This window comes from Cyanistes caeruleus, chromosome 3, assembly GCF_971803275.1.
Source record: "Cyanistes caeruleus chromosome 3, bCyaCae1.hap1.1, whole genome shotgun sequence".
Lineage (NCBI taxonomy): Eukaryota > Metazoa > Chordata > Aves > Passeriformes > Paridae > Cyanistes > Cyanistes caeruleus.
In genome coordinates this window covers 1,578,411-1,602,899 of record NC_141703.1, presented here as the reverse complement: position 1 = coordinate 1,602,899, position 24,489 = coordinate 1,578,411, and the positions used below count along the sequence as shown (strand labels likewise).

Sequence of the window (24,489 nt, the reverse complement as noted above, 5' to 3'; positions counted from 1 at the left end):
GAGGAGGATTGCTTCCTCCTTGCTCCACCCACAGCAAACCCAGCACAAAAGCCTTCTGTTCCTCTCCCAAAGAAAAATCCCCTGGCCTTTCACTTTGATTGATAAAACACAATTAACTGAGGCTGGAACCAGTGCATGGGTTGGGTTGGGACACAGGGACTCCCAGCATGGATCCTGTCCCCAATCCTGGAGCTGCTCATGCACAGATCCCAGCCCAGGGAGCAGCTGGAGCTGCTGGAGAGAGCCCAGAGGAGGCTCCAGGATGAGCAGAGGGATGGAGCAGCTCTGCTGGCAGCAAAGGCTGGCCCAGCTGCCATTGTTCAGCCTGGCCAGGAGAAGCTTTGGGCTGAGCTCAGGGTGGCCTTGCAGGGCCTGAAGGAGCCCCAGGAAAGCTGGAGAGAGACAATTGCCAAGGGCTGCAGGGCCAGGAGCCAGGGAATGGCTGCCAGGGGCAGAGGGCAGGGCTGGATCTTGGGATCTGGGGCAGGAATTGTTCCCTGGCAGGGTGGGCAGGGGCTGGGATGGAATTGCCAGAGCAGCTGGGGCTGCCCCTGGATCCCTGGCAGTGCCCAAGGCCAGGCTGGACATTGGGAGCTCCTGGGACAGTGGGAGCTGTCCCTGCCATGGTTTGTGGTGGAATGGGATGAGCTTTAAGGTCCATCCCAACCCAACCCATTCCATGTTTCCATGCTTGTCCCTGGCCTGATGCTGGGATCTCCTGAACTGGGATCTCTCCTCGTGTTTTCTGTCCCAACCCCTCCGTGTGGAGCAGGATTTGCTGCTCCCTCTGGCAGCCTCATCCCACGGAGCACCGGGAAATGGAGACCTCTGGGACCAAAGGAAGTGGCTTTGACAGACAGCAGAGCCCTGGTGGCAGCCAGGCTGGGATCAGCTGGCATCTGCCATTCCCAGAGCCAGGATCCAGGGTTCTGCAGGCTCAGCTGGAGCAGCACTGAGGTTTGTGGTGACAGATGCCGAGGTCGGATAACGGCACCGAATCCCTTCCCACCCCCTGGGCAGGAGGCAGCAGCTCCCTGGAGCATCCTTGGGAATATAAGGAGTTATCCCCTGGGAATGGAGCAAATCCAGCCCTTGTGAGGCTCTCCTGGTGCCCAGCAGCCGGGCTCTGGGTGACTCAGCAGGACAAATGAAGGCTGAGGTAACGCTGGCACTGCTGCTCGCTCCATCCCTGTTCCCGACACCGCTCCTGAGAGGACTCAGCTTCCCAGAACTCCCGTCAATCCTGCCTGCACTGGGGTGGAAGGAATGGATTTCCAGTAGGATTTCATCTCCAAAGTGTTCTGGTAAAGAGCTCTTGAGAGCTTCCCCTGTGCCAGGGAGCTGAGCCGTGGATTGGGGTTGTTCCTGTTGCCCCCCAACTTGGGCACAGGGATTTGTTCCTCCCGACCTTTTCATCTCTCACAGCTGAGTTTCTGCTCACACTGCAGCTCTTGGGACAGATTTTTTCTGGAGCCTGATATTTGCCAAGTAAAAACATCACCTTTGGTGAGCTTTGGTGGGCAATTAATCAGAGTATTTGATTGCTCCTTCCTCCTCCTCCTCCTCCTCCTCCTTCTGGAATCATCTGTCCCATTCCAACCCTTCCTCAGCTGCTCCTCCTGATCTCAAGAGCTGCAGGAACAAGCAGGGAACTCAAAAAGCTGCAAGGAAAGTTCTGTGCATGGCAGTCATTTCTCAATTTGAGACGCTGTGTGCTCACCCTGTGCCTGGTGGAGGATGCGAGGAACAGAATTCCTGGAGCAGGGAATTGCAGGATCCTCCTGGTTCTCACCCTGAAGGTCAAAGCTGCTGCCTGGCAGGACATGGAGAGTCCTGGAGGGAATTGGGGCAGGTGTGGTGAAGGACACTTGGAAGGAATTTTACTTCTTGTTAGAGAGGAAAAAAGCTGCAGGGAAAAAATCTGGATTTTAATTGAATTTCCAGCCTGTGTAAGGCAGCTCTGGCTGGAACAAGGCACTGCCCAAGATGTCCTGTCCTGGATTTCACAGATTCCTGGTGCTGGAAAAGCCCTCCCAGCCCAGGGAGTCCCAGCTGTGCCCGATGCCCACCTTGTCCCCAGCCCAGAGCCCTGAGTGCCACGTCCAGCCCTTCCCTGGGCACCTGCAGGGATGGGCACTGCAAAGCTCCCTGGGCAGCCCCTGCCAAGGCCTGAGCTCCCTTTCCATGGGCAAATTCCTGCTGCTGCCCACCTTGAGCCTCCCCTGGCCCAGCCTGAGCTCAAGGAACCTTCCAGAAGGGACACAAGGAATGCTGTTCCCACCGGAAAAGTCTGGAACCCATTTGGATGAGCCCCAGCTGAGACTCCAAAGTCTCAGACAACACTAAAAACCCACAGGATATTAAAATCCTAATTAAAAACCACCCAAGCAATTTGCTGAGTAACCCTCCCTTCTCCAGGAGCTCAGCTCTGGCAACTCTCTCCTTGCAGGGCAGAATGGAAACTTTGACACGATTTTAATGACAGAGCAGCTCCCAAGGGAGCTCAGGAAGTTCCCAGCCCAGCATTCCTGCACCTCCCAGCTCCAAAGGCTCCTGCTGCTTCAGGAGAGAGCTCGAATTTGTCCTGCAGATTAAAGAGCAGGTGCAGCACAGGGCAGTGGTAATCCCTCTGCCAAACTGGGCTGTGTGGGAGAGGAATCCAGAACTTTCCATGCCTTGGCAGCACCTGGAGCCATCCAGGCTTCCACCACCTTCCAGGGAAGGGACTGGAACAGTTTTGGGGAGGGTTGTGCTGCTGAGCAGGAAAAGCTGCTTTTTATAGCAAGTCCTGGATTTTCCCACTCAAATAACATCAATAAATGGATCATTGCTTTACTTAGAAAGGCTCAACCCAGCGTGGTTCAGCTCCTAGGAAAAGTCAAAATAATCCTTGCTGCTGTTGAAGAGAATTCTCACTTAGGAGAATGGAAGGAAGGGATTTTCAGGATCAGGCAGGGACACCTTCCACTATCCCAGGTGGGATGTCCAGCCTGGCCTTGGGATCCAGGGGCAGCCCCAGCTGCTCTGGGCACCCCGTGCCAGAGAAGAATTCCTGCCCAAAATCCCATCCAGCCCTGCCCTCATTCAATTTAAAACAATTCCCCTTGTCCTGGCACTCTCTGCCCATGTAAAAATCCCTCTCCCTCCTTTTCAGAGCCCCTTCAGGCTCTAGAACGGGCTCTGAGTTTCCCTCTTCCCATCAGGGAATTACTTGGATGGACTGTTTTGTAAATCCCACACACCCTGGAGCCTCAGGTGGTGCCCAAAATTCACCTTTTCCATCTGGAACCGGCCTCTGTGTGTGGCCCCATGTGCTCCTTCAAAGCACAGATTTCCAAAGAGGAGTGCACAAAGGCAGTTTGTAAAGGTGGGATCACAAAATCATGGAATGCTGGGGGCTGGAAGGGATGGCAAAGAGCTTTTCCACATCTGCTGTGGGGATGGGAGCCAGAGCTGGAGGCTGAGCCTGGAACTGGTTTCATTCAGGATAAATCCGTTGTTGGGTGTTTAGCTCCACCTACGGGCACCTCCTCGTACCTCTGAAAATCCTTCAGAGCCAGAGCTTTATTCCTGCTTTAAAACTCTAATCCCGGAATATTCCAGGTGGGAAGAGCCCTGCAGGAGCATCCAGTCCCACCCCAGCAGTACCAGCATCACCCCAAGGGCCACATCCAGACTCCTCCTGGACAATTCCAGAGTCAGGGGCTCCACCATGCCCTGGGCAGCTCATCCCAATCCCATTTTCCTTTCCCAGTCTCCAATCTGAGCCTCCCCTGGTGCAGTTTGAGGCCGTTTCCTCTCCTTTCCCTGCCCCTCCTGGAGTTTTGGGGAGCACTGAGGTTCCTCCTCTGGCCCATTCCAACCCCCCCAGCTCCCTCAGCTGCTCCTCCCAGGATGTGTTTTCCAGCTCCAAAGGAACTCCACACAAAAGGAATTCCTGGCAGGAATATCTCAACATGACAGAAAGTCTGGAATGTTAGAGACTCCCCCCCTTATCAATGGAAATTTTGTCTGGGAAGATAAATCCAGCCCTGGCAGCTCCATCCTGTCATTGGAGTCACCTCTGCCTCACTCCCTGGAACACTGAAAACTGGGAATTATCTGAAAGTTTCATGTCAAAATGTTCTTTACCAGCATCTTGGGGAATGTCTTTATCATTGTTTTGTCTTTCCAGAGCCAATTATGATTTATTAAAAACATTAGCAAGGAATAATTCTCTGGAAAATCTTCCTGAAGTGTGTTGGGCAAGGCAGGATAAAAGCAGAAATGAAGAATTTGTGTTCCCCAAGAGAAGCAAAAAGCAGAACTTGAGCAGGCAGGTGAAGGTGCCAAGGGCAAAATCCCTGCTGGAATTGTTCAAAGATGATCCAAAAATTGTTCAAAGGTTTCCAGAGCTGCTGGAGTTCCTTCCTTCCTTCCCCACCCCTGGCACACAAGGACTGATCCAGTTTCAAACAGCAAAGTTCCTACACTGGGTGCTGGAAAACAAAAGTGATTAAAAACAAACTCTGCTCCTTCAGAGCTCGTTACCTTCACTTGCTAACGAGGAAAGGCTTTAATTGAGTACCAGGAATTCCTTTTTCCATCCCTTCATAGCAAAGCCTTTGTGGTTTTCCTTCATTTCTTTTGCAACAAAAAGATTTAAAAGTTTTTAGGTAAAGCCATTTAAATACAGATGTATTTTCATATTCCAAGAGCTTAAAAATCATGGGATCATGGAATGTTTTGGGATGGAGGGACCTTAAAGCTCATCTCATTCCACCTTCCACTAACCCAGATTGCTCCAAGCCCCATCCAACCTGACCCTGGACATTTCCAGGGATGGGGAATCCAGAACTTCTCTGGAAAAAAATTCAAATTATTCTTCAAATATTCCTCAAATTATTCTCTTTTTTATATATAAAAATATTTAATGTATTATGAATGCAGAGGGATTATTTTGCAGCAGGAAGACCTTGATACCTTTATTAGGAACTTGAGGCACAGAAAAATCAGGTTTTCACTGGAATATCCCTCACTGGGTTTTATTCCTGAGCAGATTCTCACTTTTGGAGATCAGGCAATTCTGGAAAAGCTGGAAAAGCTTTTCTGGGAATCAATTTATGAGGGCCTGGCACAACATTCTGCCCCTTTGGAAGCTGAAAATTCCCATTTTGGCGCCAAACTTTGAGTGGTTCCATGCAGGAAACACCAGGACATTTACAAGAAGACAACAAAATATTTTAATTTCAATCTGCCCCGTGCTATCCAAGTGTATAAAATACCAACTAAGCATCCATTGGAACATTACAAAAATAAAAGAACCAGAAAAAAAGCAAGCAGCACGCTGGAGTCGAGAGGACAGGAGGTGGCAGATCCAACCAGGAACATTCCAAGATTTCTGTGGTTCCCACCTCAGGGATCAGGTATTCAAATAACAAAAATCAGACTTTTTTGGATGGTTTGGATTGAAAAGCAGCTCTGCTTTTGTAGGAAACACAGCAGCAGCCACCTGGGTTTGTGCTGCCAAACTCATGCTGTGATTTCTGGGATTATTCCCAATGTTTTGGACTGGATGTGGTGAGACACAAAGTCCAGCAGTCGTTTGAGAGACGTGGAAAAGTCTTGGAAAGGCTTCAAGGCAGTTGTGACAAACCTCCCAAGTTTTTCCTCCACTTAATTCCTCTCTTTTGGGTGTCGAATGCAGCACGTGGAGCCAGCTGGGGGTAACCCAAAATAATCTGATTTTCCTGGGTGTCCAGCTCCAGCAATCCATGGAATCTGCTCTTCCCAACAGCTCCCAGGGAACCAGGGCCACTCAGACACCAGAACCAGGCTTTGTTCCAGTTTCCAGGGAATAACAATCCAAGCTAGAGCAGAAAATTCAGTGTATTCCTGGTCTCTAGGCCCAGATTTCTGTTCCAGTCAGGAATTCCAGGCCTTCCAGAACACCCTGTTTCCCTGAGCCTGGAATGGTTCTGTTCTTTTTAAAACAAATATTAATTAAAAAAAAAAACCAAGGTGAGAACCAGGAATTTCAGGCAGTATTTGTTTCAATCGCTTCTCAAACCAAGTGTGGCAAAAGCAAACCAAGAGAGAGCCACAGTTTGATTCCCAAAAACACAATGAGAGCCTCAAACATCCCTTTTCCAGGACCCCCAAGTGGTATTTTCCATGGATAGCAACTCCTACCTCTTCCCAAAAATCCTGAATCCTGTTTCAAGTTGAGGATCTCCAGTTTAAAAAACAGTAATAAAATATTTCTGCCATCTTTCTTCTTTGAAATTTGCATTTAGGAGCCTTTAAACACTGCCATAAAAAAACCCTAAAGCTTCTCCCACATTTGCCACTGCTTAAATCAGCATTTCTTGGCATTTAGAAACGTTTCATCCCAGCTGAGTTTGGAAGCAAAGCTCAGAAAATTCAGATTTCTGGATATTCAGTAGAAAAAGATCCAAGTGTGCAGCTTGGAGTAGGAATGGATAAGGAAAAGGCACTCCAGCTTTCCTCACTGCTTCCTGGGTGGAATTTTTCCAATCTCTATCAAATCTCTATCAAATCTTTACTCACCAAAGATGCAGATTCAAGTTTCTCCATCAATTTTTTTTTTTTTTTCCCCAAAAACACCCCAGCTCTGAAAATGCACCATCAGCGTTATTTGAGTCCTTTTCCCTCCCAAAGTCAAAGCTCCCAAACAAATCTTATTGAAGATATAAATTACCTGAACTTCCAATAATTTAAAATCCATGGAATTCCACCAACTCTCCTATTGCACCTTTTTTTTTCCATCGCTTTGCCAGGTTAAAAACCCTCTGCAGGAATTTCAAAGGTTCAAATTTTAAAAGCACAATTTCAAAACCCTCTGCAGGAATTTCAAAGGTTCAAATTTTAAAAGCACAATTTCTAAACCCTCTGCAGGAATTTCAAAGGTTCAAATTTTAAAAGCACAATTTCTAAACCCTCTGCAGGAATTTCAAAGGTTCAAATTTTAAAAGCACAATTTCTAAACCCTCTGCAGGAATTTTAAAGGTTCAAATTTTAAAAGCACAATTTCAAAACCTTCTGCAGGAATTTCAAAGGTTCAAATTTTAAAAGCACAATTTCAAAACCCTCTGCAGGAATTTTAAAGGTTCAAATTTTAAAAGCACAATTTCAAAACCTTCTGCAGGAATTTCAAAGGTTCAAATTTTAAAAGCACAATTTCCAAAGCACCAAAAAGCAGGTGCTGGAGGAATTGGATCCTGCTGGAAAGGAGCTCCAATAAAATCAAATATAAATATATCATGTATGTACACATCCAGGAGGAATTCTGGGATGCTGAGATAATAAATACTTGATTCCCAGATTTCCAAAAACTCGGGAGAAACTCTAGAAAAAAAAGCAAATTACTTGAGAAGACCAAGAAGAAACATGCACAAAACCTAGTGTCAGAAAAAGGGTTAAATTCCCAAAATTCCCATCATTTTTCCAACCCTGTTATCCCAAGCTTTTCCACACAACCATCAGCTGGAGGATTTCTGGGAATCAGAACAAGGAAAGCCTCCCCCAACTGCTTTTCCCCCTAAAAAAAGAATCCCAGTGTTGTCCTGTAATGTCCCAAAACGTCCCCTTCTCCCATCCTTTGTTCCCAGGGATCCGGGAATTCGTGGATCAACACCCGGCAGCCAAACTGAGCCTGGAATTCCTTCATTTGGAGCCAACTTAGCTTGGAATTCTCCTCCTCGCTGCTGCCAAAGCCGGGAGGCGCCGTTTCCCCGGGGGATTTTCCCTCGGAATCCTTGGAAAAGCGGCTGGAGCTCAGCTGAGGGGGGCGGGAGCGAAGTCGGGCCGGCGGGTCTGGATGGTTTTGGGTTTGGGTTTCTTGGTGTCCCCCTCGAGGTCGCTGTCGCTGTCGCACACGTGAACGACAACGCTGGGAGTGGTGGCAGTGGCGGCGTGCAGCTCGTACTTGTCACCTGGAAAGGGAGCAGAATTCCTTAGGGAAAAATTCCTTAGGGGGGAAAATTCCTTAGGGAAAAATTCCTTAGGGAAAAATTCCTTAGGGGAAAATTCCTTAGGGGGGAAAATTCCTTAGGGGGGAAAATTCCTTAGGGGGGAAAATTCCTTAGGGGAAAATTCCTTAGGGGAAAATAAATTAGGGGAGAAAAATTCCTTAGGGGGGAAAAATTCCTTAGGGGGGAAAAATTCCTTAGGGGGGAAAATTCCTTAGGGAAAAATTCCTATGGGGAAAATTCCTTAGGGGGAAAAATTCCTTAGAGAAAAATTCCTTAGGGGAAAATAAATTAGGGAGGGAAAATTCCTTAGGGGAAACTCCTTAGGGGGGGAAAATTCCTTAGGAAAAAATTCCTTAGGGGAAAATTCCTTAGGGGGGAAACTCCTTAGGGGGGAAAAATTCCTTAGGGGAAAAATAACTTAGGGAAAAATAAATTAGGAGGGAAAAATTCCTTAGGGGGGAAAAATTCCTTAGGGGGGAAAAATTCCTTAGGAAAAAATTCCTTAGGGGAAAATTCCTTAAGGGGGAAAAATTCCTTAGGGGAAAAATAACTTTGGGAAAAATAAATTAGGAGGGAAAAATTCCTTAGGGGGGAAAAATTCCTTAGGGATAAGTAACTTAGGGAAAATTCCTTAGGGGGGAAATAATCCTGAGGTGGGAAAAATTCCTTAGGGGGAAAAATTGCTTAGGGAAAAATTTCTTAAGGGGGAAAAATTCCTTAGGGAAAAATAACTTAGGAGAAATTCCTTAAGGTAAATTCCTTAGGCGGGAAAAATTCCTTAGGGAAAATTCCTTAGGGGAAAATTCCTGAGGTGGGAAAAAATCCTTAGGGGGGAAAATTCCCTCGATGGGAAAAAATTCCTTAGGGGGGAGAAATTCCTTAAGGGAAAATTCCTGAGGGAAAAATTCCTGAGGGAAAAATTCCTGAGGGAAAAATTCCTGAGGAAAAGATTCCTGAGGGAAGAGGACACGGAGCCTTTGGAATGGGGTTGGAAATGGGAAAACGGGGGAGGAATAAAGGGGAAAAATCGAGAGCAGCCGGAGGGATTTGATGGGAAGTGGATTATCCAGGATGGAAAAATGATAAAATGTAAAAAGTTCTGGATGAATTTAAAAGTATATAAAAAATTGGGTAGAAATGTATAAAAACTGTGTATAAATTATATAAAAATTTAAAAATTGTGTCTAAATTTTATAATATATATATACATTTTATAATATTTTAAAACTTGTGTCTAAATTTTATAAGATATAAAGATTGTGTCTAAATTTTACAATATGTAAAAATTGTGAAATAAAATGTTTGGTAACAATATTTCATAATAATTAAGAACAAAATTAACTAGGAATAAAAATAAATAGGAATAAAAATAAATAGGAATAAAAACTGAAATAGATAAAAATAAATAGAAAGAGAAATAGGAATAAATAGAAATAGAAATAAATAGAAATAGAAAATATAAACAGAAAGAAAATAAAAATAGAAAGAAAAATAGAAATAGGTACAAAAATAAATAGAAATATAAATAAATATAAATAAAAATAAACAGAAATAGAAACAGAAATAGATAAAAATAAATATATAGATATATATAAATAAATAGAAATAGAAATAATATAAATAGAAAATATAAACAGAAAGTAAAAATAGAAATAAAAATAGAAATAAAATAAATAGACATAAATATAAATAGAAATAAAAACAAATAGATAAAAATAAATAGAAATAGATATAAATAGAAACAAATAGAAATACAAATAATAGAAATAAAAAATATGAACAGGAAGAAAATAAAAATAGAAATAGGAATAAAAATGAATAGAAATAAAAATAAAAATAAATAGGAATAAAAATAAACAGGAACAAAACCAGAAATAAATAAAATAAATAGAAATAAATAGAAATAGAAAAAAATAGAAACAGAAATAAAGAGAAATAATAGAAATAAATAGAAAATATAAACAAAGAAAATATAAATATAAATAATATAGAAATAAAAATATTTTTTAAAATAATAGAAATAAATAACAAATTACAAATAAATAAAATCATAACTAGAAATAAATAGAAATAAAAATAGAAATAAAAATAAACAGAAATAAAAACAGAAATAAAAATAGAAATAAATATAGAAATAAAAATAAATAGAAGTAAAAACAGAAATAAAAATGTAAATAAAAACAGAAATAAAAATAGAAATAAATATAGAAATAAAACTAAAAATGAAAATAGAAATAAAAATAAAAATAGAAATAAAAATAAAAATAGAAATAGAAATAAAAATAGAAATAAAAATAGAAATAAAAATAGAAATAGAAATAGAAATAAAAATAGAAATAGAAATAAAAATAAAAATAGAAATAAAAATAAAAATAAAAATAATAAAAATAGAAATAAAAATAGAAATAATAAAAATAGAAATAAAAATAGAAATAGAAATAAAAATAGAAATAGAAATAGAAATAAAAATAGAAATAAAAATAGAAATAAAACCAAAAAGACACAGAAATATAAATAAACAGGAATCAATTTTCTGGAAGGGTTTTAGAGCACTGAGGAGGTTGGGGGGTGTTTGCCATGTCCTCACCTGGCCCCAGTTTGGAGATGGCATACAGGAGGTCGTAGTTGATGACGGGAGTGGCGTCCTGCACTTGCTCCCAATCCACGGGCGGAGACGCCGGGGGAGAGATCAGGAACTGCTTGTCCGGCTTCGGGGGGGCCAGGTGGGAACTGCCGATGTGCAGAGTCTGCAGGGGAAGCACAGCACAGCCTGGGCCTGCATCCATGGATCCATGGGGTCCCTGAATCCCTGGGATCCCTGGATCCCATAACCCCTGAGATCCCTGAACCCCTGTAATCCCTGAGATCCCTGAATCCCATAACCCCTGAGATCCCTGGACCCCTGAATCCCTGAGATCCCTGGACCCCTGGGACCCCTGAATCCCTGAGATTCATGTATCCATGAATCCCTGAAATCCCTGAATCCATGTACCCGAGATCCCTGGCATCCCTGAATCTCTAGGATCCTTGAACCCCTGAGATCCCTGTGATCTCTGGATCCCTGAATCCATATATGCCCAATATCCCTGTGATCCTTGTGACGCCTGAATCCGTGTGACGCCTGAATCCGTGTGACCCCTGAATCCATGAGATCCTTGTGATCCCTGAATCCCCATCCCTGAATCCATGTGATCCCCATCATCCCTGAATCTGTGTGATCCCTGGATCCATGTGATCCCCTGAATCCCTCTACCCGAGATCCCTGAGATCCCTGTGATCCCTGAATCCATGTGATCCCTGTATGCCTGAGATCCCTGTATCCTTGAATCCCCATCCTCCCTGAATCTGTGTGATCCCTGAATCCATGTATCCATGTGATCCCCTGAATCCCTCTACCCGAGATCCCTGTGATCCCTGAATCCCCATCATCCCTGAGATCCCTGTATCCTTGAATCCCCATCCTCCCTGAATGCCTGAGATCCCTGTATCTATATGATCCCTGAATCCCCATCATCCCTGAGAGCCATATGATCCCTGAATCCCTGTGATCCCTGTAATCCCCATCATCCCTGAATCCCTGGGATCCCTGGGATCGATCCCTGAATCCCGGGCTCAGAGGGTTGGGAAGGGGGCAGGGATGTCGTGCCCTGCCCAGCACGCAGGGTGGCAGCAGCAGCCAGGATCAGACTCCAAGGGAAATTCCAAAGGGATGTTCCTCCCTTCCAATGGAACAGCTGGGAGCTGCAGCAGGAGAACGGAGACAAAAGGACAAACAGCGCTGGGAACCATCCCCAAAAGTGAGAGAGGAGGGAATTCCAGCAGGGATAAAAATAACCCCGATCGTGGTGGGGTCCAACACTCCTGGATTCGTTTTCCCACTCAATTTTCAGAGGGAAAAGCAGCTGGAAAAGCAGCTGGATTGCCAGAGGCTGAATTTCTGCAGGAGCAGAGAGCTCCAGAGCTGCTCTGGGGGAGATGCCAAGGCTGGAATGGGCAGGGAGAGCCTGGAATGGGCTGGGAGAGCCTGGAATGGGCTGGGAGAGCCTGGAATGGGCTGGGAGAGCCTGGAATGGGCAGGGAGAGCCTGGAATGGGCAGAGAGAGCCTGGAATGGGCTGAGAGAGCCTGGAATGGGCTGGGAGAGCCTGGAATGGGCAGGGAGAGCCTGGAATGGGCAGAGAGAGCCTGGAATGGGCTGGGAGAGCCTGGAATGGGCTGGGAGAGCCTGGAATGGGCTGGGAGAGCCTGGAATGGGCAGAGAGAGCCTGGAGTGGGCAGAGAGAGCCTGGAATGGGCAGAGAGAGCCTGGAATGGGCAGGGAGAGCCTGGAATGGGCAGCTCCAGGCATGGAATGGGCAGCTCCACACCTTGGATCCCCAGGGATTCCCTGGATGCTGGCAGAGCCCACCCAGCCTCCCCCACATTCCCTTTAAATTCTTGGGATGTGCTCATTCCCATCCAAGATTACCCAAGAAATGGGAAATACCAAGAAATGAGAAATACCAACAGCCTCCAAATCCAGGCAGCTCTGGAACAACTTCAGATTCTCTAATTTATCTGATAAAAAAATGATTTTTTGGGAGAATTCTGGGATGCTGAATTAATAAGTACTTGAAACAACTCCCAGATTTCCAGAAACTTGGGAAAAACTCCAGAAAAAGAAAGGAAAAATGTAAGAAAAAGGGTTAAATTCCCAAAATTCCCATCATCTTTCCAACCCTGTTACCCCAACTTTTTCCAAACAACCATCAGCTGGAGGATTTTTGGGAGTCAGAACAAAGGAAGCTTTAATCATCCCAAGGATAATCCCAAAAAAAAAAAAAAAAAGCTTTTTATTTTTTATTTTTACCTGAGCAAAATAGAGTTTGAGTTCTTTTCCAAGGAATTCTGTCTTGTCCAGCTGGATCCTGGCATCTGCTGCAGACAAGGGGTTGCTGAAGTTTATTCTCACTCTTTTGAAGCTTTTAAAATACTGAAAGGTGAGGTCCCTGTCGTAGGGTCGGAACAGGGATTCAAATTTAGCCTGGAGAGAAAAGAGCAGAGGGAAAAATCAGCATTAATCACTAATTAATTAATAATTATTAATATTTAATATATATTTCATAATATTTATATTTATATTTTATATTTTGTATTATATATTTATATCTGTATTTATAGTTATATTCACATTTCTATTTATATTTTTATATATTTATATTATATTACATATTTAGATTATATTATATATTATATATTATATATTATATATTATATATTATATATTATATATTATATTAAATTATATATGATATATGATATATGATATATGATATATGGTATATTATATATTATATATTATATATAAATAAGTGTTTAACAATTATTATTTATTAATAATAAATAATAACTAATGAAGAAATTAATCATAAATGAAAAGTTATTATTAAGGGCAAAGTACCACTCTTGAATATTGATTATTGTAACAGCTTCATTCCTTTTTCTTTCTAGGATAAAGTTTTCTACCTTATCAAAGAGATTATTATCATTAAAAGAGATTATTATTATTATTATTATTATTATTATTAATAAATGATATTTTCACTTAGTATGTTATTATCAGGAATAAATGCTGGATTTAGCCACAGTGAGATGTTGAAAAGAAATGTTTCCTAAAAAAATCAATACCCAAAAAACTTGAAAGAAGTTTTTTTTGAGCTTTTGCCCAAATATTCAAATTTCAAGCGAACTGACACAAGTTTTGACAGAGAAATAATGGAAAAAAATCCTGATTTTCAAGCTGAATGTGATTTTTTTTCAGTGACTCAGCAGCCAGAATGAAGCCCATGAACGTCTCCTGCCTTCCTGCTATTTTAAACTGAATTTTTGGAGAGTGTTTCCACTCTCCCTGCAGGACTCCAAGCCACAAGAGGAGGCTCTGGAGCTGCCAGGCCCTTCCCAAGTGTTTTATTCCAACGGGGTCAGGATTCAAATTTGAGGAATTTCCAGATATTTTCTCTCCCCTAAAAGCTTTCTAGAAACTCAGGATAAAGCCACAATAAACATTACTTCAGTGAGGGATTTTTACTACAATATTTTGAATTAGGAGGGGGGAAAAAAAGCAGGGAAATTACCTAAGAAGGCAGAAATTAATTCAGAATTTTGTTTTTCTCCCTGAGAAGCTCCACTCACCACAGCTGGGTATAAAATCATTGCATTTCAAAGAGATTTTAAAATCAGAGCTGTTCTGCTTCTCCAACTTCTTTAGAATGAGCTCTGAAACAGGAGCAGGATGAAAATACACCCAAAAATTGCATTTCCAAGTTCTCATTCCGTATTTAAACCCAGAGAGATCTGTTACTTTAAAGAATTTATTTATTTATTATTGAATTTAAAATTAAAATGTGATTAGAGAGGTCAAAAATGTCACTGTGGCACTATGACACTAAAGAAAAAAAATAAATTGTTTTTGTCCTTAAGGTACCTTAGCAGTAACAATTCACTGTAACATGACTGATATTTTATATTATTTTATATTTACATTACTTATTATTTATATTATTTTAGATTTACATTATTAAATAAGACACTTAAGGCATCTTAGCAGCAACAATTCACTGTAACAGGACTGATATTTTATACTATTTTAGATTTACATTACTTATTATTCATATTATTTTATATTTACATTATTAAATATTTACATTATTAAATAAGATACTTAAGGTATCTTATTTAATAGCAGTAACAACTCACTAACACAACTGATATTTTACATTATCTTATATTTACATTATTTATATTATTTTATATTTACATTATTAAATATTTACACTATTTATTTAAGATACTTAAGGTACTTTAGCAGTAACAATTCACTGTAAAAGGACTGATATTTTATATTATTTTAGATTTACATTACTTATTATTTATATTATTTTAGATTTACATTACTTATTTATATTATTTTAGATTTACATTATTAAATATTTACACTATTTCTTTAAGATACTTAAGGTACTTTAGCAGTAACAATTCACTGTAAAAGGACTGATATTTTATATTATTTTAGATTTACATTATTAAATATTTACACTATTTCTTTAAGATACTTAAGGTATCTTAGCAGTAACAATTCACTGTAAATTTTAATTTTAATAAAATATATTATTTTATATTTACATTACTTATTTATATTATTTCACATTTACATTATTAAATATTTATTTAAGATACTTAAGGGATCTCAGCAGTAACAACACACTAACAGAACTGATTAACAATTCACTGTAACATGACAAATACTTTATATTATTTTATATTTGCATTATTTATTTCTTATTTTCTATTGCAAATCAGCTAAATACAGACCTAAGGAGATTTCTTATCGTTTTACCAGGATAAAAAAAGAAAATCCCAGGAGAAGCAGCAAATGGATCACAAATTAGTGGATTTTGCTATCATTAAAAATTATATAATTACTAATATTAGAATTAAATATTTGCTGAAAATTCAGAATACACAACGCAGTCAAAGCAGTCTGGAGGGAAAAGTTTGAGATCATTTTCCCAACCACACAAATCTAAAATTGAATCATTCCCAGAGCTGGAATCATCCCCATCACATCAGGCTGCTTCAAGACTTTCAGGATAAATTGGAATTTTTTTTTCCAAGTGCAAATCCCGTTTGGAGCAGCAGGATTTGCCGGGGATGAAGGCGTGAAACGTACCCTTGTTTCTGGCTGGGTGAAGATCTCCCCATCCGCCAGGCAGGCGATGAGCGAGCTGAAACTGTAATGGAAATTACGGAAATGCATTTCGGAATTCAGAAATCCCGGGATTTTCAGGATCTCTGCCTGCTGCACGTAGAGTTTATAAAGCAAAACCACTCCAGCTCTTGGTGAAAAATAAAACTCCAAAGCTCTCAGAGCATCCTGTGTGTGACAGGGAATTCCTGCACGCTCCGAAGGAGTCGGGAACAAAATATAAGCGGGACTGGAAAGAGGTGACGTCAGCAATTAGTCAGCTTCCCTCTGCTAATTACCAGGAGCATGGAAAATCCAGCTGAGCTGAGCAGGGCAGCTGCTGTGGCCAGGATCTTGCAGCATAGTTTCCACTGGCAGTAATTCCATGCAGCTCCCACTCCGAGCTGGGATGGAAAATGTTCCTGCCTGGGCAGAACGCTGCGGGAATGGAGCGAAGGGAGCAGGAAAAGTGCCCAATTCCTGATTCCTTGGGGATGGAAAATAAATCCCACAGCTCGCTTCTTGTTCCATGAAATGCTCACAGGTTGAAGTCTCAGACTGATTTGGGAAAATGATTCTCATCCCATCACAAGGAGGATTTATTTGGAAGCTTCTTCAAAGCGATTCCGTGGGTTAATTATCGTTCTCGCCTTATTAAAAACTCTTTCCCAGCCTCATAAAGCCAGGAGGGTTTTGTTGGGGGCTGCTTGAGGAATTTCCAGATCTTTTCTCTCCCTAAAAACTTCTTAGAAACTCATAAACAATCCTAGATAAACTCTAGGATTTTATATATATATATATATATAGATATAGATATAGATATAGATAGATAGATATATAATATATATATTATATATATTATATATATTATATATATTATATATTATATATATATATTATATATATTATATATATTATATATTATATATATATGTATATTTTATATATATGTTTTTACATTTATATTTATATATTTTATATATAACTCTATTTTATCTCCTAGATAAAATAAAAAAATCCTAGATAAAGCCACAATAATCATTACTTCAGTGAGTGTTTTTACTCCAATATTTTGAATTAGGAAGGGGAATTTTTGCTTCTTTTTTCCTACCAGGGGCTTGTTCAGCAATCTATACCAGAACCTGAGACACAGCAGCAGGGAGCAGGTGTGGAACCCAAATTCCTGACATTTTCTGGGGCACCTGTATCCCAGTTTCAAAGCTTTTCCCAAAAAAAAAGCAGTACAGAACACAGGTTTTTGTGGATTATTTTTGGGAGCTTTTTTGTTTCGTGTGGTTTTTTTGGGGTTTTTTTTAATCAAGAACCATTAAAAAAACTCATCAGCATTTCAAGTAATTAATGAAGTTTATAAACTGAAGCTTTCACAAGCTATTTGAAACTCTCTTATGCTCCAAAATGATAATGCAGCCAAAATCTCAAGTGCCTTTAGTTCACTCTGTTTTAACACAGGTTTATGACAGAAGCACCAAGTTTTAAGGAAGACCTGCAAACAATGCACAGTGCCAAGTTTAAAACCTGATTTCACCAATATTTAACTTTTCACATGAAGTTTATTCAAAAGTTTATCAATTTTTTAGAAGTAGATTGATTTTTAGAAGACTATTCTCCATTTTTAGGGGGTCTACTTGCTAAATTTAAAGTCAAATTCTCTGCTGTTCTTAGGTTAAAAGTTACCACAGCATGAAAAGAATAAAATACAATTTCTTAGAACTTTTTCTCGGAAGTCCTCACTTAAAAAATCCCAGGATCACTGGAGTTGGAAAAGCATTTCAAGGCTATCAAATCCAACCTGTGACTGATTCATCACCCCCCTGTCCCCAGCCCAGAGTGCCACATCCAGACATTCCTTGGACACCTCCAGGGATGGGGAATCCATCCTGCCAAGGCTCCTTTCTGGGAAGAACGGGATAAATTCCATCAGGGAGGATGGGATGAGAGCTCTGCACTGGGCACACACAGAAATTCAGGATTCACAACCAGCCCTGACACCTCTGATCCCAGAAAACCACACCGAGCACATCCTAAATCCTGTCCCTGACCTGGAATCTGCTGCCAGGTATCCTCAAGATATTTGGGATGTGGAAGGAACAGGCAATGACTCCATAAAGCAGAGGTTGGGATGCTCACCTGGAAGGAATGGCCATGAATCACCTGAGCACAAAACAGGCTGCACAACACCGGCAACGCTGCAGCTCTGAGAGAGAGCAGAGCAGGTTCCTGGCCCAAGCTGGGTCACTGCAGCACCTCTGGGGGACACTGCTGGCCCTGGAGCTCAGGAAGAGTAAAAGAGTAAAAATCTCTCTGATCACCCTCCTACAATTTACTGAGAGCCAGGGAAAATGACTTCAGGAGCCACCCTTCAAAATCTGTCATCTAATCCAATCTGGCTACAAACAAACCAAGTGGGTCTGAGAATTTTTCCACAGTGTTCTCCAGATTTAAAAGAAACATTTAAGTCCTACTGATAGACACAATGTTTTTAATTTGCCTTTTTAAAACTCTGAAGAAATCACTCCTAGTATGTTCCATTTTGTCACAATCATCATGATTTTTTGACATGGTTGGGTGAGAAATTATGGAATTACAAAAAGGTTTGGGTGGGGAGGGATTTTAAGGATTATCTCATTTCCAGCTCTGCCATGGCAGGGCCACCTCCCACTGTCCCAGGAGCTCCCAATGTCCAGCCTGGCCTTGGGCACTGCCAGGGATCCAGGGGCAGCCCCAGCTGCTCTGGCAATTCCATCCCAGCCCCTGCCCACCCTGCCAGGGAACAATTCCTGCCCAAGATCCCATCCAGCCCTGCCCTTCTCCAGCTCAGCTCAGGTCTCTCAGTGTATTAAATAAACCACTTTGAGTTATTAACATCAAACATCAAAATGGCATTTTGTCAAAAGAAAAGCCCCAGTTCCCAGTGCCCCTGGAGCAGGTAAAGAAGAGGTTGTTTAAGGCAGGGTTTGGTGTGGAGAGCCCTGAGCTGATGTGGAAACCACGAGGCAAAGTTACAAAAGCCCCATTGCCAAACCCTGAGTGTTGCAATGTTCCCTCCACGGGCTCAGCTCCTGGAAGGTTTGGTACCCCTGTGCAAAGACCTTGGCTGGGACAGGAACATTGCAGCACCTCAGGAGTCCTGGATTTGATGTTCTGATATTATCAGAGGGCACCTTTTCTGCTCCCTTATCTCCCTTTGGAGAGGTTGCTGCTTCCTGTCCTCTCCTTGAGCCTCCCTGGTGAGCGACAGCCAGAACAAGGGCAAAAATCACCTGCACAGGAGCTGCTGGAGAGAGCCCAGAGGAGGCTCCAGGATGAGCAGAGGGATGGAGCAGCTCTGCTGGCAGCAAAGGCTGGCACAGCTGCCATTGTTCAGCCTGGCCAGGAGAAGCTTTGGGCTGAGCTCAGGGTGGCCTTGCAGGGCCTGAAGGAGCCCCAGGAAAGCTGGAGAGAGACAATTGCCAAGGGCTGGAGAGAGAGGATCCAAGGAATATCTTCCCACTGCCAGAGAGCATGGATAGATAGGATTTGGGGCAGGAATTGTTCCCTGGCAGGGTGGGCAGGGGCTGGGATGGAATTGCCAGAGCAGCTGGGGCTGTCCCTGGATCCCTGGCAGTGTCCAAGGCCAGGCTGGACATTGGGAGCTCCTGGGACAGTGGGAGGTGTCCCTGCCATGGCAGGGATGGCACTGGGTGGCATTCAGGGTCCTTCCCAACCCAAACCATTCCATGGTGCTGCTGCTCTTTGGGAAAGAAAGCAAAGGGGTCAGAGCAGTGGGACAGGACAGCAGGATCAGCTCTACTCAGCTTTCACCTTTCCCTTGAAAGCTGCAAATTCCTGGGCTCACATTCTGGAAACTGAGTTCTAAAATTGCAGACAAGGTGCTCCCAAACACCAAGATCACCTGACAGATCCTCCAGCACTTCCCAAGGACAGAAATGTGACAGAGATCATTTTTTGAACATTTTTGGGGGCTTGGAAGGACAATCAGAGAGTCCAATAAATATTTGGAATAGTGTGAACACAGAATGATGGAATGCCATAATTACCCCCACAATTTCATTTCCATGTGCAGTGGAACAAGTCAGGCACAGGAGAGAAGTGAGACCACAGAAGCAGAAATAGGGCAATTCACCAAAAATACCAATAACAACAACAGCAAAGTGAACAATCAGAGAAATAAAATCAATGTGAAGTTAAATATGTTGGGAATTCTTTAAATCAATAAAATTACCCCATAAATCAGAACAATCCAGTCCATTCTCCCTCCTCCCTGGCAGGTTTTACAGCTGCCCTTGGAGGTGCTCTTTGTGTAATCCCTGTACTCCCACTCCAGACCTGCTGCTCTTTTCCTATCAACACACAGCTTCTATTCCTGTCTCCATGTTAATTATCCTGCCTCACCCCACCACAGGGATAAACATCTTGGAGTTATCTACAATGAAAATCACACGGGGTTCATTGTGCTGGGGGTTGCCAAAGGACAGGGAGGAGCAGCCAGAAAGGCATGAACAGGTTCCAGAGTTATCTGTGCATATTTGGGGTCAGGAAGCTCTGTGGGCACTGGCACAAACCTGGATCAGATATTGGGAAGAAATTCCTCCCTGTGAGGGTGGGAAGGCCCTGGCACAGGGTGCCCAGAGAAGCTGTGCCCCATCCCAAATTATTCCATGATTCTGAGCTGCCTGCTCACCCAGAGCCAGCAGTGAGGGCACTGAGTTAAAATCATTTGCCTCCACAGCCCTGCACAAGCCTTACTCTCATTTTACTGGCCAAAAACAAACCCTTGCTCCCCACAAAAATATAATAATAAAAAATACCCCAAAACAAAAATGATAAATTCCCAGACTGGTTTGGGTTGGAAGGGATATTAAAGCTCATCCAGTGCCCCCTCTGCCATGGCAGGGACACCTCCCACTGTCCCAGCTGCTCCCAATGTCCAGCCTGGCCTTGGGCACTGCCAGGGATCCAGGGGCAGCCCCAGCTGCTCTGGGCACCCTGTGCCAGGGCCTCATTGTCCTCTGAATAAATTTCTTCCTAAAATTTCTTTAACATTAATATTGGGTGATAATTCTGCCTCCCTTCTCCTCCCTGTGTTTGTGACCTGGCTGTGCTTGGCATGGGAAGAATTTATAGGGCTAAGTTAGAGGCATGAGTGGGTGTGCCAGGCTCCCAGTGCTCAGACTGGAGAATTCTGGGGAGAAAAGTGTTCCAAAGTAGGATTGGTCTGCCAGGGAATTTTACTTCATGAGAAATCCTGTCAGATTTACAGAAAGCAACCGTGCGCAGGTTTATTTTCAGAGAAAGGAAAACCTCGTGTTCACCTTTCCCAGAGAAGCTGTGACTGCCCCTGGATCCCTGGAAGTGTCCCAAGAGAAGCCTGGGATAGTGGAAGGTGCCCCTGGATCCCTGGAAGTGTCCCAGGAGCAGTCTGGGATAGTGGAAGGTGCCTCTGGATCCCTGGAAGTGTCCCAGGAGCAGTCTGGGAGAGTGGAAGGTGCCTCTGGATCTCTGGAAGTGTCCCAAGCACAGCCTGGGAGAGTGGAAGGTGCCCCTGGATCCCTGGAAGTGTCCCAGGAGCAGTCTGGGATAGTGGAAGGTGTCCCTGGATCCCTGGAAGTGTCCCAAGCACAGCCTGGGAGAGTGGAAGGTGCCTCTGGATCCCTGGAAGTGTCCCAAGGACAGCCTGGGATAGTGAAGCTGCCCCTGCCCATGGCAGGAGGGTGAAACTAAATCATCTTTAAGGTCTCTTCCAAATTGAACCATTCTGGAATTGTGTGAAAAGTTCTGCTTTGTGGTTATAAAAAGCTGTGTTTTAAAGTTACATTTTCCAGGTTATATTTTCTGCATTCCTCAGAAAGATGTAAGAGAAATAAATACATTCCCCCAGCAGGGAAATCATCTGCACAAAGCAATTTGTTAACGAGAATAAATCTGTGGGATGACAGAATGAACTGCACAAGGATTATCTGCAGACTTATTTACAGTAAAGAAATCAGAGCACAGCAACACAAACTGGTTTTTCCAAATGACACCATGCCCTGGATGGAGCCAAGGAATGCCCACAGGGTGACTCCATGGAAAAGGGGCAGGAGCTGGGTGGGGCAGCAGCAAACACAAGTTCTCAGTGCTTCACAACCCTGCAGGTATTTCGTCCCCACCAGTGCCCAGACAGACAAACAGAGCCTGATTAACCATCCTGGAATTGTGTGAAAAGTTCTGCTTTGTGGTTATAAAAAGCTGTGTTTTAAAGTTACATTTTCCACATTGCATTTTCTGCATTCCTCAGAAAGATTTAAGTGAAATAAATTGAAGGATCTGATTCCATGGAAAAGGGAATGGGGCACAAAGGGCTGCCTGGGCCTCTCAAAAGAGGATTCCATGGTTCTAGAAGCCCACTACAGGGCAATTCTGAGATATTTTCAGACATAAAGACTGCTAGAAATATTTATCAGAGCATTCACTCAGCACACTTTGCACTGCAATGCTCTGTAAGGTAACACAGATATTTACTGCAAAGAATAAACTCAGCTGATAATAAAAATTGAAGACCTCATGTCTGGGCTGCAGTGTCAGCTCTGGTTTGGATTTCCAGCTATTCCAGGAAAATCTTTTCCTGTTCCAAACAGAAGCAGAAGAATGAGTGCTCATTTTCTAAGATGTCAGGCAAAGCTGAAGACACAAGATTCAAATACAAACTCAAGACTCAAACACTTTTCTACACCTGAAGTTACAGAGGGATAAACGTCAATGAGTTGGTTAAAAAAAAAAAAAAACTCTGCCTATTTCTACTGGCTTTATTTCTGGTTAAACTCATTAACTGCTTTATTCTAATTCCAAAATTATCTACAGGTAATGTATTTATAGTAGAAAAAGCACATTATGAAACACCTTTTGCAGTAATTGGGTTGGGAGATTAAAAAAGGGGAGAAAGTTGTTGCAAAGTCAATCCAAGAAACACATCCCTCAGCACAGAGAGAGAATTTGGGTTCAGATCATCAAAACAACCTTCAAGAAGGTGTTTTTTAAAAGTCTATGAAAATTCCTGAGGAGGACTGTCCAGCAATATTTTAATTAATCCATGATATCTTGGGGTGAGAGAAAATAAACACACAAAAACAAAAAAGCCAAAGATGACAATAAAACCCAACAAAAATGAACAAGATCATCCCTATGGGCAGCTGCAGTGTTGATTTTTATTTCTATTTATGGCAGAAAGGAGGAAAGAAGGTGACAGGGACAGGAGTGTCCAGCTCACCACAGAAATTGTGCACAGGCCACCCTAGGAAAAGCTAACTCTGGAAAGGGAAGGGCAGGAAATCCTCAAACAACTCCTCTCCAGCTTGCTGAAGAGCTTCTCTAAATATAGCTGTCTATATAAATCCTTCCCTCAGAGGGGAGGTTAAAAAAGGGGGAAGAGGTGGAAATTCCCCAAAGATCACCTCTATTTGTTAGGAACTAAAAAAGGACAAGGACTTTGAAAGCAAAATGGGTAAATAGGGCATTTTTCATGCTGGATAAAATCTATTTACAGCAGAATTGAAGGAAGTTATTTGTTAAAAATGCTCTTGCAGACCTCAAGACAAAAAAGAGCTTTCTCCCAAGCACTGGGTAACAATGAAATAAAGGAAGCATGAGAGAACCAGGAAAAATCAGCTCCACTCTGACCTTTTCAAGGTTATTTATTTGAATTAATAGCTCAAAGGGGGAAAAGAAATCAATCTAGAAAGTAATTAAGAGATCTGTGGAGCTGCAAAATGAAATAATCCAAGCCAGAAAGAAGGGACATGTTCAAACACATCACTGCTGAAGCAAAAAGGGGATTTGGACCATGATTTCTTGAGTGAGGGAGCACCTTCTGCATGAGGATCTGGCTGTTTTATGAAGAGGGAACAGCTGTCAGGTTATAAATAAGTGAGAGTGAGCAGAGGGAGAGGTGCAGGGAATAGGACACAGGCTCCCAGTCGAATTCCTGGATTCCTGGAGCGTGTCCTGCGTGCTCTGACAGTGAGCACAGCTGGAGCCCTGCACATCACCGGGAATGCAGGGACAGGGAGAGCTCCCAGTGCCACCTTTGGGGACTGAACAGGGACCACATTTTGGAGAAATGTAACCCAGACCTACTGAAATGGTGCCAGAGCCACAAGGAGAACAACCCAGAGCAAACACAAAGGGATGGGGAATGGAAGCTCCCACACAAACACAGCCAGGCTGTGACAGCTCACCAGAGAGGATGGGGGTGAAAGGTTTAGGAACAAAGCTCAGGGAATCACAGAATCCCAGAATTCCTGAGGCTGGAAAAGCCCTCCCAGCCCAGGGAGTCCCAGCTGTGCCCGATGCCCACCTTGTCCCCAGCCCAGAGCCCTGAGTGCCACGTCCAGCCCTTCCTTGGGCACCTGCAGGGATGGGCACTGCAAAGCTCCCTGGGCAGCCCCTGCCAAGGCCTGAGCTCCCTTTCCATGGGCAAATTCCTGCTGCTGCCCACCCTGAGCCTCCCCTGGCCCAGCCTGAGGCCTGAGCTCTCCTCCTGTCCCTGTTCCCTGGCAGCAGAGCCCGACCCCCCCGGCTGTCCCCTCCTGCCAGGGACTTGAGCAGAGCCAGGAGGTTCCCCCTAAAAAATTCCCTAATTCTCCTTCATGGGAAAAAGGGAAAGTTCCCCACAAACAATCCAGCAGTGCCACAATCCAGCCCCAGAGCTGACAGGGCTTTACTCAAACCCCATCCAGTCCAGGTGGTCCTGATCCCCCTGATCCCATAGGAAACACATCCTTTCCCAATCCTTGCC

At 42.9% G+C, this 24,489-nt stretch overlaps 1 protein-coding gene across 4 annotated transcripts in view; it reads right to left on the bottom strand.

The window, feature by feature from the left end:
* Positions 1-5,198: 5,198 nt before the first annotated feature.
* The window catches only part of RCAN1 (regulator of calcineurin 1), a 35,811-nt gene continuing 16,520 nt past the window's right edge, over positions 5,199-24,489 (bottom strand). Inside the window, exons 1-5 of one of the 4 annotated variants that reach the window (XM_086883921.1) lie at positions 15,681-15,928; positions 12,822-12,995; positions 10,561-10,720; positions 7,178-7,934; positions 5,199-6,932 (exon numbers count right to left, since the gene is read on the bottom strand). In XM_086883921.1, the coding sequence (XP_086740047.1) occupies positions 7,777-7,934; positions 10,561-10,720; positions 12,822-12,995; positions 15,681-15,767 (579 nt within the window). In that variant the 5' untranslated portion in view covers positions 15,768-15,928 and the 3' untranslated portion in view covers positions 5,199-6,932; positions 7,178-7,776. Of the gene's footprint in view, positions 6,933-6,988; positions 7,935-10,560; positions 10,843-10,898; positions 11,998-12,821; positions 12,996-15,680; positions 15,929-24,489 lie in introns of those variants that run through there. The other 3 variants (XM_086883919.1, XM_086883917.1, XM_086883920.1) reach the window with 3 other exon arrangements.